A 12,997-nucleotide genomic window follows, 5' to 3' on the forward strand; every position below is an offset into this window, starting at 1 on the left:
ACAGATTGTACATTTATTAAAGAATTTTTTTTTTTTTTTTGCTTAGAGGACTTATGAATATACATGAAGTTAAGCATATCCTTTGAAAGATTTCTTCAAAAAATAATTCTATCAATACATAAAAATCAAGATGCTGCTGTTGGCCAAGATGTAAACAGACCAACCTCAAACAGACTAGCTGTGAGTTCTTCCAATTCCTGTCCAAGTTGATCTCGAACTTTTGAAAGCCTTTCACATTCTTCATCTTTCAACTTCAGTTCCTATGAAAAATTAATAATTTTATTTGGGGACTCCACAGTATATAGTTTGATTCAAAAGGCTATAAATGTTTGCTAATAAAACTACAAATTATTAACACTAGCTTCTCCTACATGTTCACATTGAAAATGTTTATCTAGTACTTGCTACATGAAAGGCTAAAATTTTACATAGTCTAAAATCACAAATAATCCAACTAACATATACTAAAATTTCACATTTCTTTCATAAAATACCCAAAGATTAAATATGAATATATATTATAAGTAATAAAATGATTTCACTCTTTTTTTTCCCCTTCGTTTTTCTCTTGAACATATTTATTTCTATCCAGCAAGGAATGTTTTTAATTATGCTTATTAATTTCAATTAAAGTTCAGTGGTTTTTTCACATTTATTTTAAAAGTTGTTTACATATAGATACCTATGTGCCATACTATAATAAATCTAAAATTTCTATTAGATTATCCATTTAACACAGTAACCAGAGGTAAACAATGCATATTAGCATTTAAAATCAAAAACAATGTTAATGACAAAAGTTACAACCTATATTTACATGTGACTTCTCTACAGGTCACAAACAGATGTCTAAAAATTATTAAGATGCTAAAAATATGCAATTTCAAATGTCTAACTAGCTCTAAATTAACCTTTCAAACACTGAAAAAAAAAAGCAAGCTCCTTAAACAGCAGTCACACACACACACACACACACACAAAAGTCACAATTACAGAAACAAAATACAAGATAGTTGTGTTGTAATTGTAGTAGGAGCACAGTTTTTAAATCTCCTAAAGATAACTCCTAAAAACCAAATATATCAGTTAGAAAATCAGAAGAACCTAATGACTATATCATCATCAAAACTAGGTAAAAGAGAATCCCCACTAATTTCAGAATATGAGAGAATGATTCATATTGCCCACAATGCAGGATCAGAAGGGAATCACAGGAAATGAAAGGATCTCAGAACCCCAAAATCACTAAATAACTCAAAAAGTGCTGTTGAGAGAACAAATCAGAGGACAAATGGAGAAAACCAGAGGACAAATGGAGAAAACCAGAAAGGTTTTCACAGGCCCCATCTGTAGATGAATTAAGACAAACAAAACAAAACAAACATGTATATTCCACTCTGTAGGCAGCAAATGGTGCTGAGAAGCTCTAAACTCTTAAGGATCTTGGAAGTCTGCAAAGAGCTCCTGGCCAAGGACAGAGTCTCATACTAAGGGAAAAATGCTTGGAATTTGAAACCAAACTGCCAGACAAAAACAATGGTGATAAGCAGAGAGAAGGAACCGACACAAGAGGAGAAAGGGGGTGGCAAGGTTACAAAAGAAACAGATCACAGAGTGTGAGGGAAAGAGAAAACTATCTTGTAATGAAATGTTACACCTGTATAGCTCTTAGAAACACTGAGCTAGAGGAGAAAACCTGCTTGAACAAGGTATACCTCTGAGAGACGGAAGTGTACACAAATATGCCAATATCAACAGAGGGGAAAGCTATCCAGGCTTATCCTACTCCTTCACAGGAACTTCCTCCTAAGGGCCAAGGAAAATCCAATTCACACTAATATGCGAAAAAAACACAAATACATAAACTTACAGTTAGAAGATAAGATGTTCTGGTGCACAAAAACATGTGACTATAAATATAAAAATAAATTCTACATTTCAAAAAGCTTTAAGAAAGGATTTTGAATGTTTTTGCAGCAAAATAAATGATAACTTTTTGTGGAGATACGTTTAACCTGACTTAAACACACTACCACCTATATGTGTGTTGAAACATTACATGGTTTCCCATTAATACTTAACAATTTATGTTTATCAGTTGAAATTATTAAAAAGCTAAATGCAAAGCCAAGCCAAATACAAGGAGGAAAAAAATCACATCAAAGTTTTACAGCAACATCTCTAGAAAACAAAGTAACACTTTTTAGATATTGAAGAAAAAAAACGTAAACTGAGTATTTTATATTCAGCCAAAGTGTTTTCCACGTATAAGGCCAGAAAGTATCATAAATCTGTAAGACCTTAGAAAATCTCTCTCTCATCAGCCTGCCTGAATGATGGAGCAGAGAATATGAATAAGGAAAAAAAATCTACAGAAGCTTTAATTAAGGACTGGAGATGAGAAGGAATCACACTGAACCATAGTACTATGACTAAAAGATGGAGATATCAAGAGAATGAGATGTCAACCCACAGATTGGGAGAAAATATCTGTAAAAGACATATCTGCTCCCAAAATATGCAAAGAACGCTTAAAACAACATTCAGACAAGAACAATCCAATTTTTAAAATGGACAAAAACACCAGAATAGACATTTCACAAAGAGGATACATAAATGACAACTAAGCACATAAGATGCTCAACATCGTTTCTCATTAGGGAAATGCAAATTAAAGCAACAAAGTGATGCTACCACATACCTATTAGAATGGCCAAACTCTGAACACTAATGACATCAAATTGTGAGTGTGTGGAGCAACAGGAACTCTCATTCTTCACTGGTAGGAATGTAAACAACACAGCCACTTTGGAAGATAGTTTGGCAGTTTCTTACAAAACCAAACAACTCTTACCATACGATCCAGCACTCGTACTTCTTGGTAAGTACCCACAAGTTGGAAACATGTCCACACAAAAACCTGTACACTGACATTCATAGCTGCGTTATTCATAATCGCCAAAACTTGGAAGTAGCCAGGATGTCTTTCAGTAGGTGAATGATTAAATTACATCCAGATAATGGAACATCATTCAGTGCTAAAAGGAAATGAGCTATTAATCCATGAAAAGACATGGTGGAACCTATAATGCATATTACTAAGTGAAAAATCTGAAAAACTCAAAAACTACATACATACTTCCAACTGTCTTACATAGTAGAAAAAAGTAAAACTATGAAAATTTAAAAAAAATATCTGTGGTTACCAGGGTTTTTTTTTTTTTTTTTTTTTTTTTGGGGGGGGGGGGAGAGGGATGAACAGGCAGAGCACAGAGGATTCTTAAAGCAATAAAACTATTCTCTATGATACTATAATGGTGGATACATACACATCTTACATTTGTCAAAACTCACAGAATATAAAACACCAGGAGTGAACCCAAACGTAAACAAAGAACTTTGAGGGATAATGAGTCAACAGAGTTTTATCAATTATAACAAATGTACCACTCTGGTGGGTGATGCTTATAGTGAAGGGTTCTGAATGGGCACTCTGTACTTTCCTCTTTTCTATGAACCTAAAATTGCTCTTAAAAAAAAGTGTCTATATTTTAAATGGGATAAAGCTAACAAAACAGTATATAAATGACATAAGTTTTGAGAATACAGAAATGAAAAAATAGGTGAAAGATGAAACTAAGTCTCCTAACTTTTTAAGAAATTAGCTGAAAGTAAACAGATACAACTTGAGGCTCACAAAACAATGTGTATAAACTTGAACATAGTTCAGATTACAGAGGTTAACATTATGATGGTACCTGTAACTAAAATTAAATTATAGAGAAAAAGGAAAAAAATAGTTATTAAATTATTTTAGTATTGTTTGTGGTGGGGACCAAAGACAGTCTCTACAGAAGGGCCAATTTATCTTAAATCTTTGATTTCCTAATGACACACCTAATGCCCAAACAGTCTTTCAATATTTCACACAAACCTCTCCACGTACTTATGGGCATTCCAGTTTTAAAAAATGAAAGTAATATTCATGTTTTGTCACAACTATTTGTTAGATACATCAAAGACTATCACTTTAGTAACAACTGGAATGAAAATAAAAGCCTTCCAAAAGACCAAAAAGAAAAACTGAAGGAAAATACAAAGCAAACCGGGTACATAGTGAAAAGGTTCATATACACATACAATAAACATCGGAAAGTTATGTGACAAAAAAAGCCCAAACAGCATCTTTATTAATAAATTTAAGTGGATATAACTCATCTATTAAAAGAAAATGACATTCAGACCTGGCAAAGAAGCAAAATCCATCCCTATGCTCTGTACAACAGACATACCTAAAGTGAAGTGATTCAGACAGATTAAAAATAAAAGGATGGGCAGAACTATACCAAAAACAATATAAGAAAAATAAAATGGACAGGACAGGACTGAAATCACTGAAGATGACAAAGGAAACTTAAAATGCTAAAGACTACAAGGCACAATGAAAACTTTTAAATAGTCATGAAAAAACACAAAAGTAGACCTAAACAAATAGAAAGAAAAATCCATGTTCTTGGACAGAAAGACATCATTAAAATGCCAGTTCTCTTGGGACTGAGGCTGTAGCTCAGTGGCACAGTTCTTGCCTTGCACATGTGAGACACTGGGTGCAATCCTCAGCACCACATAAAAGCAAACAAATAAAATAAAGGCATGCTGTCCATCTAACACAATTTGTTTTTAAATGCCAGCTCTCCCTACATTAATTTACACATTAATAAATGCATAAATTTAACGTCAGGTCCTTTCAAATCCTAATTTTTACAACTTTATGTGAAATCTAACTTCACTCAACATTTTCTACTACGTAAGCAGTATGGTAATTTCCAGGATACAAAAACAAATAAAATACGTATTATACCCTTGAGAAGCTTCCAAACCAACAGATCAATTCATATGTCATTCGTGAAAGCAAAATTCTCAAGTAGTTCCCTACTATCTACCAAAGTAGAGTAAACCTCACCTTAATACGCTCTGCAACATATGCCGTTTTCCTTTTCAGAGTTACTTCCCATGATCCATGCTCTAAGGTGAGTTAAACTGGTCTTATTTGCTCTCCATTCATTGCCATGCTGATCCCACCCTCCTGAATTCTTTCCCCATGAATAACTGATAACTTTCTTTCTTGTTACCAAGATAAACCCAGGGGCACTTCACCACTGAGCCACATGCCCAGTCCTCTTTATTTTTTATTTTGAGACAGGGTATCACTAACTTGCTGAGGCTGGTCTTGAACTTTCAATCCTCCCTCCTCAGCCTCCCAAGTTGCTGGGATTACAGGCATGTACCAGCACACCCAGCTGATAACTTTCTCTTTATGCCTCCGGGTTCAATTCAATCTACTAATATGAAGTAAAATGTGTACTTCATGTGAATATTTTTTAGATCTTCACTTGTACTTTTCATTATCAAAACCTTGTACTGTAATATAGTTATTCAAAATTCATACTTTCAATAAATACTGTTTCTGTTAACAACACATCAGGCATTCATCTAGGTAAAGAGATGTGAAAGAAAAAAGACCAAATTCATGACATCATTGCCTAACGAGGGTTGCAAAGGCAATTTTATAAATAGTAATGTGTACGTACTAGAAGAATCTTCCAAATGCAAAGGAAGAAATTAAGAAGTGTGCTTTATATAGCCAAATATGAAGAGGGTAGATGCCACAAAAAAAAAAAAAAGTTAGGTTTATGATCTGTCTTGAAAAGCCTTAAATGGCAGGCTTTTTTTACACAATTGGGACTTACCTTAAAAGCAAGAGGAAATTATCTAAAAGATTATGAAAGATTTTAATATAACAACAATCAAATTTGTAATATAGAATGATGACTTTTAGAGTTTGGCTAAGTTAAAAAAAACTGGACTGAAAGAACACAGTAATTCCTGTAATATTTTAGGCAAGAGATATAGATTTAAAATGGTTTTAGAGAAAATTCAAGAGGTATTAAGAATAGAGAATAACAGGACTCTATAATGAAGTATATTTCAACAAATTTAAGATTTCATGATTCTTTTTTGTGTGTGTATGGTGGAGTGGTACAGGGATTGAACTCAGGAGCACTCAACCACTGAGCCACATCCCCAGCCCTTTTTATATTTTATTTAGAGACAGAGTCTCACTGAGTTGCTTAGCACTTCACTGTTGCTGAGGCTGGCTTTGAACTCACGATCTCCTGCCTCAGCCTCCCGAGCTTCTGGCATTACAGGCGTGTGCCACCACACCCAGCGACTTCATGATTCTTAAGATAAACATTTTATACATCAGGAAAGAAAATACACTGCTAATAAAACTATCACACCATGCTTTTTTCCTCTTAGAATGTCCATTTTATGTGATAAGGAATACTCTTCTAAACTGATAAACAGAATTTTATCATGTTACATTGCTTTTTTGTCTCTCTTTTTGTTTCAATGTCATATTATAGTGAAATCCTTCTGAAGATGTTTTTAACACAGTATTTAAGATAAAAAAAATAGAGCACCCAATTCACATAATTCAATTAAATTAATAACAAGAGGGCTGGTTGAGTGCTTGTTTAGCAATCATAAAGTCTTGGGTTCAACCCCCAGTATATCAGAGGAAAAAAGTCTTAAACTGATAACATGAACAACAGTGAACAAGTTTGCACCCAAGTAGGCAATGACAACTGCCACAATCTTTGCCTAGCTGACAGCAACTAGAAGACTCACACTGATTTCAGAAAAGTTAATGGGAAAAAAATGTACAGCTCAGAATCCATAAAACACTACCATGTAAACAAGTCTTTTCCCCCTAATAAACTCAGGTTCATATCTAACATTTTGCATACTACACAGCCTAATACAATCCTGTAAATACTCTGGTTACTCAAGAAACACTCGCTGATGAATGAACATGGCAAATGTTTACAAACTTTCTTGGCTACAGTTAGTAGGCCCATGCTAATTGGTACTAGGTATGTGTTTTTGAGTTAACTTCCTATGGCTGCAAGTTATCCTACTGCATTTTATTTTCACACCATTTAATTCTCTTTTAAGGAAGAGTAAAAGTTGAAGATAATCCCAGCAGGTTTCACCCTTTAGTGAATGTAAAAAAAATCAACAGAGAAGTTTGATGAAAATGCATACTGCCAAGCCTCAACAAAATAATTCTGTTTCAGCAGGTCTGGAATGGAGCACAAAAGTCTACATTTTCATAAGGACATACCAAAGCTCAAATTACACATGAGAATTCCACCAAAAGCCAGTCTTAAGCACTAACATGTGGAAGTCCAAACAACTGAAGGACAACACCATTACCTCTGGCATTCCTGCACCTAAAAGCCAGTGGTCACATGGGGGGCTCCCCTACTCACAGTGTATGGGTTTGTTGCTGGGAAGAGGTAGTTCAGCTCTAAGAGATTATAAAAACAATTTCACAAAGAAGTGCCTATCAACTACAAACACCTGTTTCAGAGTACTAAATGAATAAAAATGAACCTCTATTAGGTCAAGTCACTAAAATTTTGGAGGTACTTATAAACATCTAGAATCACCTCAACTAATAATATATTATGCATGTGTGCCTATTCATACACCACTATACCTGTATACATGTGAACTATTGATTTAACTAACAAAATATATTGAGAATTCACTATATGCTCAGCACATAATCATAAGCACAAACATAGTAACTAAAGCATGTATGTGGAAGTGTAAATTTTTATGTGGGGGTGTACTTGTATAGGACGGGACAGAAAATCAAATAATACAAATAGGAAATACAACTTTCATTTCAAATCAAGATAGAGTAACAAAGGTCAAACTTACCACCACCTGACACAACTAAGAAATTGGGTAATATATATGAAACAACAATCTTCAAGATATTGAACATTTAGCAACAAAAGACAGTGATCCTCCAGAAATGGGAAACAAATCAAGCGAGCCTTAGATTGCTATTTGAAGAGATTAAACACTAGAGAAGTTTAAAACTGTCTTTCACATGCTCAAGAGTGAATAGAGGTAAGACTAATTATGCAAAACTAAAATATATTTATGTATATATAAATATATATATATAAATATATATATATAAATATATATATATATATATATATATATATATTTGGATCATATACATATATAGAGATCCTATACATAGATAAGCATAATGTATATGATCCAAAGCAAACTCTTAGTGATGAAAACTACAATGTTTAAGTTTTAAAATACATTGTATGATATTAACAGATTAGAAAATGCAGAAGGAAAGCACAGTGACACTGAAGACCCAGCACAGGAAACTATCCACAATGAAACACCAAGAGGGAAAAAGATTTTTAAATGAATAAATAGAACCCCAGTAAGCTAGCTGGGCGCAGCAGTGCATACCTGTAATCCTAGCACCTCAGGAGGCTGAGGCAGGAGAATCATGAGTTCAAAGCAACTTAGTGAGACCCTGTTTCTAAATAAAATATTAAAAAGGGCTGGGGATGTGGCTCAGTGGTCAAGCATCCCTGAGTTCAATCCCTGGTACCCAAAACAAAAACAAAAACCCAGTAAGCTAATGTATGTGTAACAGGAATCGGAAAGGAGGAGAGAGATTATGAGAAATGTAAAACTTTTGAATAAATACTGGCCAAAATGTCCCAAATTTTACAAAACTTAAAACTCTCAGATTCAAGAAACTCAACAAATTCCAAACACACACATACGTACACACACAAAACCCTGAAAAAAACCTACTCCAAAGCAAATCATTATCAAAATACTTGCAGAGGAATCTCATAAACGCCTAGAGGAAAACCCATCACATACAGAGGAATAAAAGTAAGGATAACAGCAGACTACTTGTAAGAAATAATGAATGCTTTAAGATACTAGAGCAACATTTTTACAGTTCTAAAAGAAAAACGTTATCAATGTAAAATTCATTATCCAGAGAAAATAGCTTTCAAAAACAAAAATAAAAAGAGACATTTTCATATATATAAAAGTTAAAAGACAAAAGCAAACATGGAAAACAAAAATGTTAAAGAATGTCCTTTAAGCAGAAGGAAAATGATATCAGTTAAAAATCTAGATACATATGCAGAAAAGAATAGCACTAGAAATGACAGCTACATGGGTACCTATGTATCATTATTTAAATCCCTATAAACGATAATCAACTGTTTAATGCAAACAAATAACATGTTGTGCAGAAAAGATAGCCTCTTTAAGAAATGGTACTGGGATAACAGAATATCCATGTGTAGAAGAATGAAACTAGATCCCTATTGCCAGGAACCATCCTTGAACTGTGCAAGAACCTAAAAGACAAGGAAGCCATTAAGCAGGAAAGCCTGGTATGGAGAACTCCCAGTGAGAACCCCCAGCAGCAATCTTGCTGGTTTGAGAATACTTGGTTCACGTGGCTTCCTACCTAGCTGCCTCTAAGTTCAGCAGTGCAATGGAGATGGGGTGACCCCCTGAAGCCACACAGCCACTCAGCCTCTCGGAGATGAGTATGGCTTGCCAAGATGCCAATCAACCTGTTTGCTGCAAGACCCCTGCAACACAGAGAAGGTTTCCACAGTTTCCACTGAAACCTTAACCTTGCCTTTGATGTGCTTCCCCTTAAATAAAGAATTGGATGGGCTGGAGTTGTGGCTCAGAGGAAGAACACTCACCTAGCATGTGTGAGGCCCTGGGTTCAATGGTGGAATGAGACGAACATCATTACCCTAAGTACGTGTATCAAAACACGAATGGTGTGACTTTACTTTGGGTTCAACTAGAGACATGAAAAATTGTGCTATATTTGTGTAATATAAACTGAAATGCATTCCGCTTTCATATATAACAAATTAGAATAAATAGAATACAACAAAATTTTTTTTTTAAAAAATGGAGCCATTTTTTAATTGTTCAGTTCTAGCTCTTATTAGGACTGGAAGATCTAACTCTGCTTCCTTTTTATTTAATTTCTGGCTCTGCCTCTATTTCTTAGTAATTATTTCAGACTTTCTACTTCTCTCAGGTGGATCACATCTCCTGAGCAGGAATCTACCCTGGCAGGGTGCTGGTCCCCCTGCAATACCTTATCTCTCACCCTGTACAAAAGTCAACTTAAATTAGATTAAAGACCTAGGTATAAGAACAGGAACTTTCCAACTGCTGCAAGAAAACATAAGGGAAGGAGTTCAACACACAGGCACAAGCAACAACTTCTAGAATAAAACTTCTGTAGCTCAGGGAATATCAAGAATCAATACATAGAATATCATCAAATTCAAAAGCTTCTGCCCAGCAAAAGAAAACAATTAGCCGTGTGAAGACACAGCCTATAGAATGGGGGAAAATCTTTGTCAGTTACTCTTCTGACAGAGTATTTAATATCCAGAATATATAAAGAACTCAAAAAATCCAACACTAATAAAATGAATTATCCAATTTAACAAATAGGCAAATAAAATGAACAGACACTTCTCAAAAGTACAAATGGCCAAAAACTAAATGAAAAAATGTTCAACATCTTTATCCATCAAGGAAATGCAAATCAAAACTACACTGATATTCTATTTAACTCTAATCAGAATGACAATCATCAAGAATATAGATAACAAAAAATGCCGGTAAGGATTCAGGAAAAAAGATAAACTGTTGGTAGGAATGCAAATTAGGACAGCCACTATGGAAATCAGTATGGAGGTTCCTAAAAAACTGAAAGTAGAACTATCATATGACCTAGCTATACCATTTCTTGGTATTTACCCAAAAGAATTAAAATCAGCATGTTTTAGTAATACATGTGTGCCTATGTTATCAAAGCACAATTCACAACTGCCCAGTTATGGAATCAGTCTAGGTGTCTAGACTAGGATAAAGAAAAGATGAGATATACAATAGAGTTTTATTCAGCCATAAAGAACAACAAAATTACATCTTTTGCAGAAAATGGATGGATCTGAAGAGCATCAAGTTAAGTGAAACAAACCAGACTCAGAAAGACAAGTACTAAATATTTTCTCTCATATGTGGAAGCTGGGGTGGGGGGTGGGGGTGGAGGACATTATGAAAGCAGAAAAGTAGAGAAAGGGAGTTAGGGAGGGAGAAGGTAAGGATAAGGGGAGGTATCAGGGAGCAAAATTGATCAAATTATGTTATGTGCACATACAAAAATGCCACCATGCAACCACTATACTATACAATTATTATGTACCAGCAACAACAATAACAACAAAATAGGATGGGAAAACAGAAATATACTTTTTTAAGATTCTTACACTGTATGTGAAGTAGGATACTATCACTGAAGATAGTGCAAGTTAAATATGTACACTATAAACCCTTAAAGCAATTACTGAATTAACACAACAAAGATACATAGCCAATATGCTAAAGAAAAGATGAATTCATAAAAAATATAGAGTACAAAAGAAATCATAAAAGGAAGAAAGGGGAAAAGAAGAATCATATGCAACTAATAGAAAACAAATAGTATGATAGAAGTTTTTTAAAAACCATATCAACATTCATGAAATGTAAATACTCAAATCATGTCAATTAAAAGGCTGGTTATGGGGGTTCACAGCTATAATCTCAGTGACTTAGGAGACAGACAGGAGGATTCTAAGCTTAAAGGCCAACTTTGGCAACTTAGTGAGACCGTGTCTCAAATTAAAAAAAAAAAAAATTTTAAAGGACTTGGGGTATAGCTCAGTTCCATCCCCAGTACTACCAAAAAGAAGAAGAAAAAAAAAAAGATAGAGATTATTAGAAAGGATAAAAAATCAAGATGTAACTATATCCTGCCTATAAGAAACTCACTTTAAATAGAAACAAATAAAAGTAGAAGAAAGAAAAAAATGTCAAAAAAATCTGGCCTCTCTTAAAAAAAATTTGGAATAACAGGAATGGCTGTTGACATAAGTTTTGAATCACAAGTTGCCATAATTCAGAAAATACTCATATTCAAGAGTCCTTTCTAGAATTTTAACATTAAAACTATGTTGTACTCATCACAATAAAATTCACTATATATGTGCATATACATCATTATTATTTCAATTATCTCAACAACCTCTAAACACAACTAAAGATTTCCTAAATGAGCTAAGAGATTTATTGTGATCAATAAGTAAACACAACGTGCTTTGAAAGGTAGATATATATGTTTAACAGTTTACTTCTGTATCTGTGATTTCACTAAAATACTGTATATTAAATAAAGTCTGAGCCAAATGGTAGCAGCAAAACACAATCACATCTCACCACATCCCTTCTCTTTGGGAAAAGACTAAAAGGACTATTGATTTTTCTTCCTGATAAAAGGACTATTGATTTTTCTTCCTTTGTTAAAATATAGTTTGACATATCTTCATGGCTGTTTAACAATCATCTATTCATTGAGGCACTAATAAGGAGGCATATACACTAAGCATTATATTGTTTTATGTTAGGAAGTGGGGATTAAAAAAAAAGTTATGTTCTTGTTCTTGAGAGACAAGTATAGTTGGGAAAAGGTAAAATACATGTTTGTGAAACGTCACAGTACGCTGAAAGTTATATGTCTATAGAATATTTGCCCTACCTTTTTAATTTATATGTGTAAATCAGTATTTCATGACTGTTATCAAATCTTAAATATGTAAGGTCATTCATATTATTCCCTTATTGTATTTTGACATGTGGGTTTGTAGTGATATCCCGGTTTCACTCTTGCTACTGATAATCTGTGTCTTTTTTCTTTGTCAGGCTTACCAGAGGTATGTCAAATTTTATTGCTCTTTAAAAGAACAAGAATTTTGTTTCATTCATTTTTCTCTATTTTTTCTCATCAATTTCATTTAGTTCCACTCTTATCTTTATTACTTCCTTCCTTCAACTTGCTCTGATTTTATTTTACTCTCATTTTTTTAGGTTCTAAAAGTGGGAACTTAGATGTTCATTTGAGATATTTTGCTTCTTAATGTTATATATTTCCCTCTGTAATTTAAAGACTGTCTCATAAGAAAGTAATATATGGCCACAAATTTGGAAATAAATA

At 33.8% G+C, this 12,997-nt stretch overlaps 1 protein-coding gene across 4 annotated transcripts in view; it reads right to left on the reverse strand.

Moving 5' to 3' along the window:
• LOC107140063 (RAB3A interacting protein) overlaps nucleotides 1-12,997 on the reverse strand; it is a 54,209-nt gene that overhangs the window by 24,618 nt on the left and 16,594 nt on the right. For 3 of the 4 annotated variants that reach the window (XM_015483019.2, XM_048805197.1, XM_048805193.1), the window contains one exon: nucleotides 165-260. In XM_015483019.2, the coding sequence (XP_015338505.1) occupies nucleotides 165-260 (96 nt within the window). Of the gene's footprint in view, nucleotides 1-164; nucleotides 261-2,854; nucleotides 3,039-12,997 lie in introns of all 4 variants that reach the window. The other variant, XM_015483021.2, reaches the window with a different exon arrangement.

This window comes from Marmota marmota, unplaced genomic scaffold (assembly GCF_001458135.2).
Source record: "Marmota marmota marmota unplaced genomic scaffold, marMar, whole genome shotgun sequence".
In the NCBI taxonomy this organism is placed as follows: domain Eukaryota; kingdom Metazoa; phylum Chordata; class Mammalia; order Rodentia; family Sciuridae; genus Marmota; species Marmota marmota.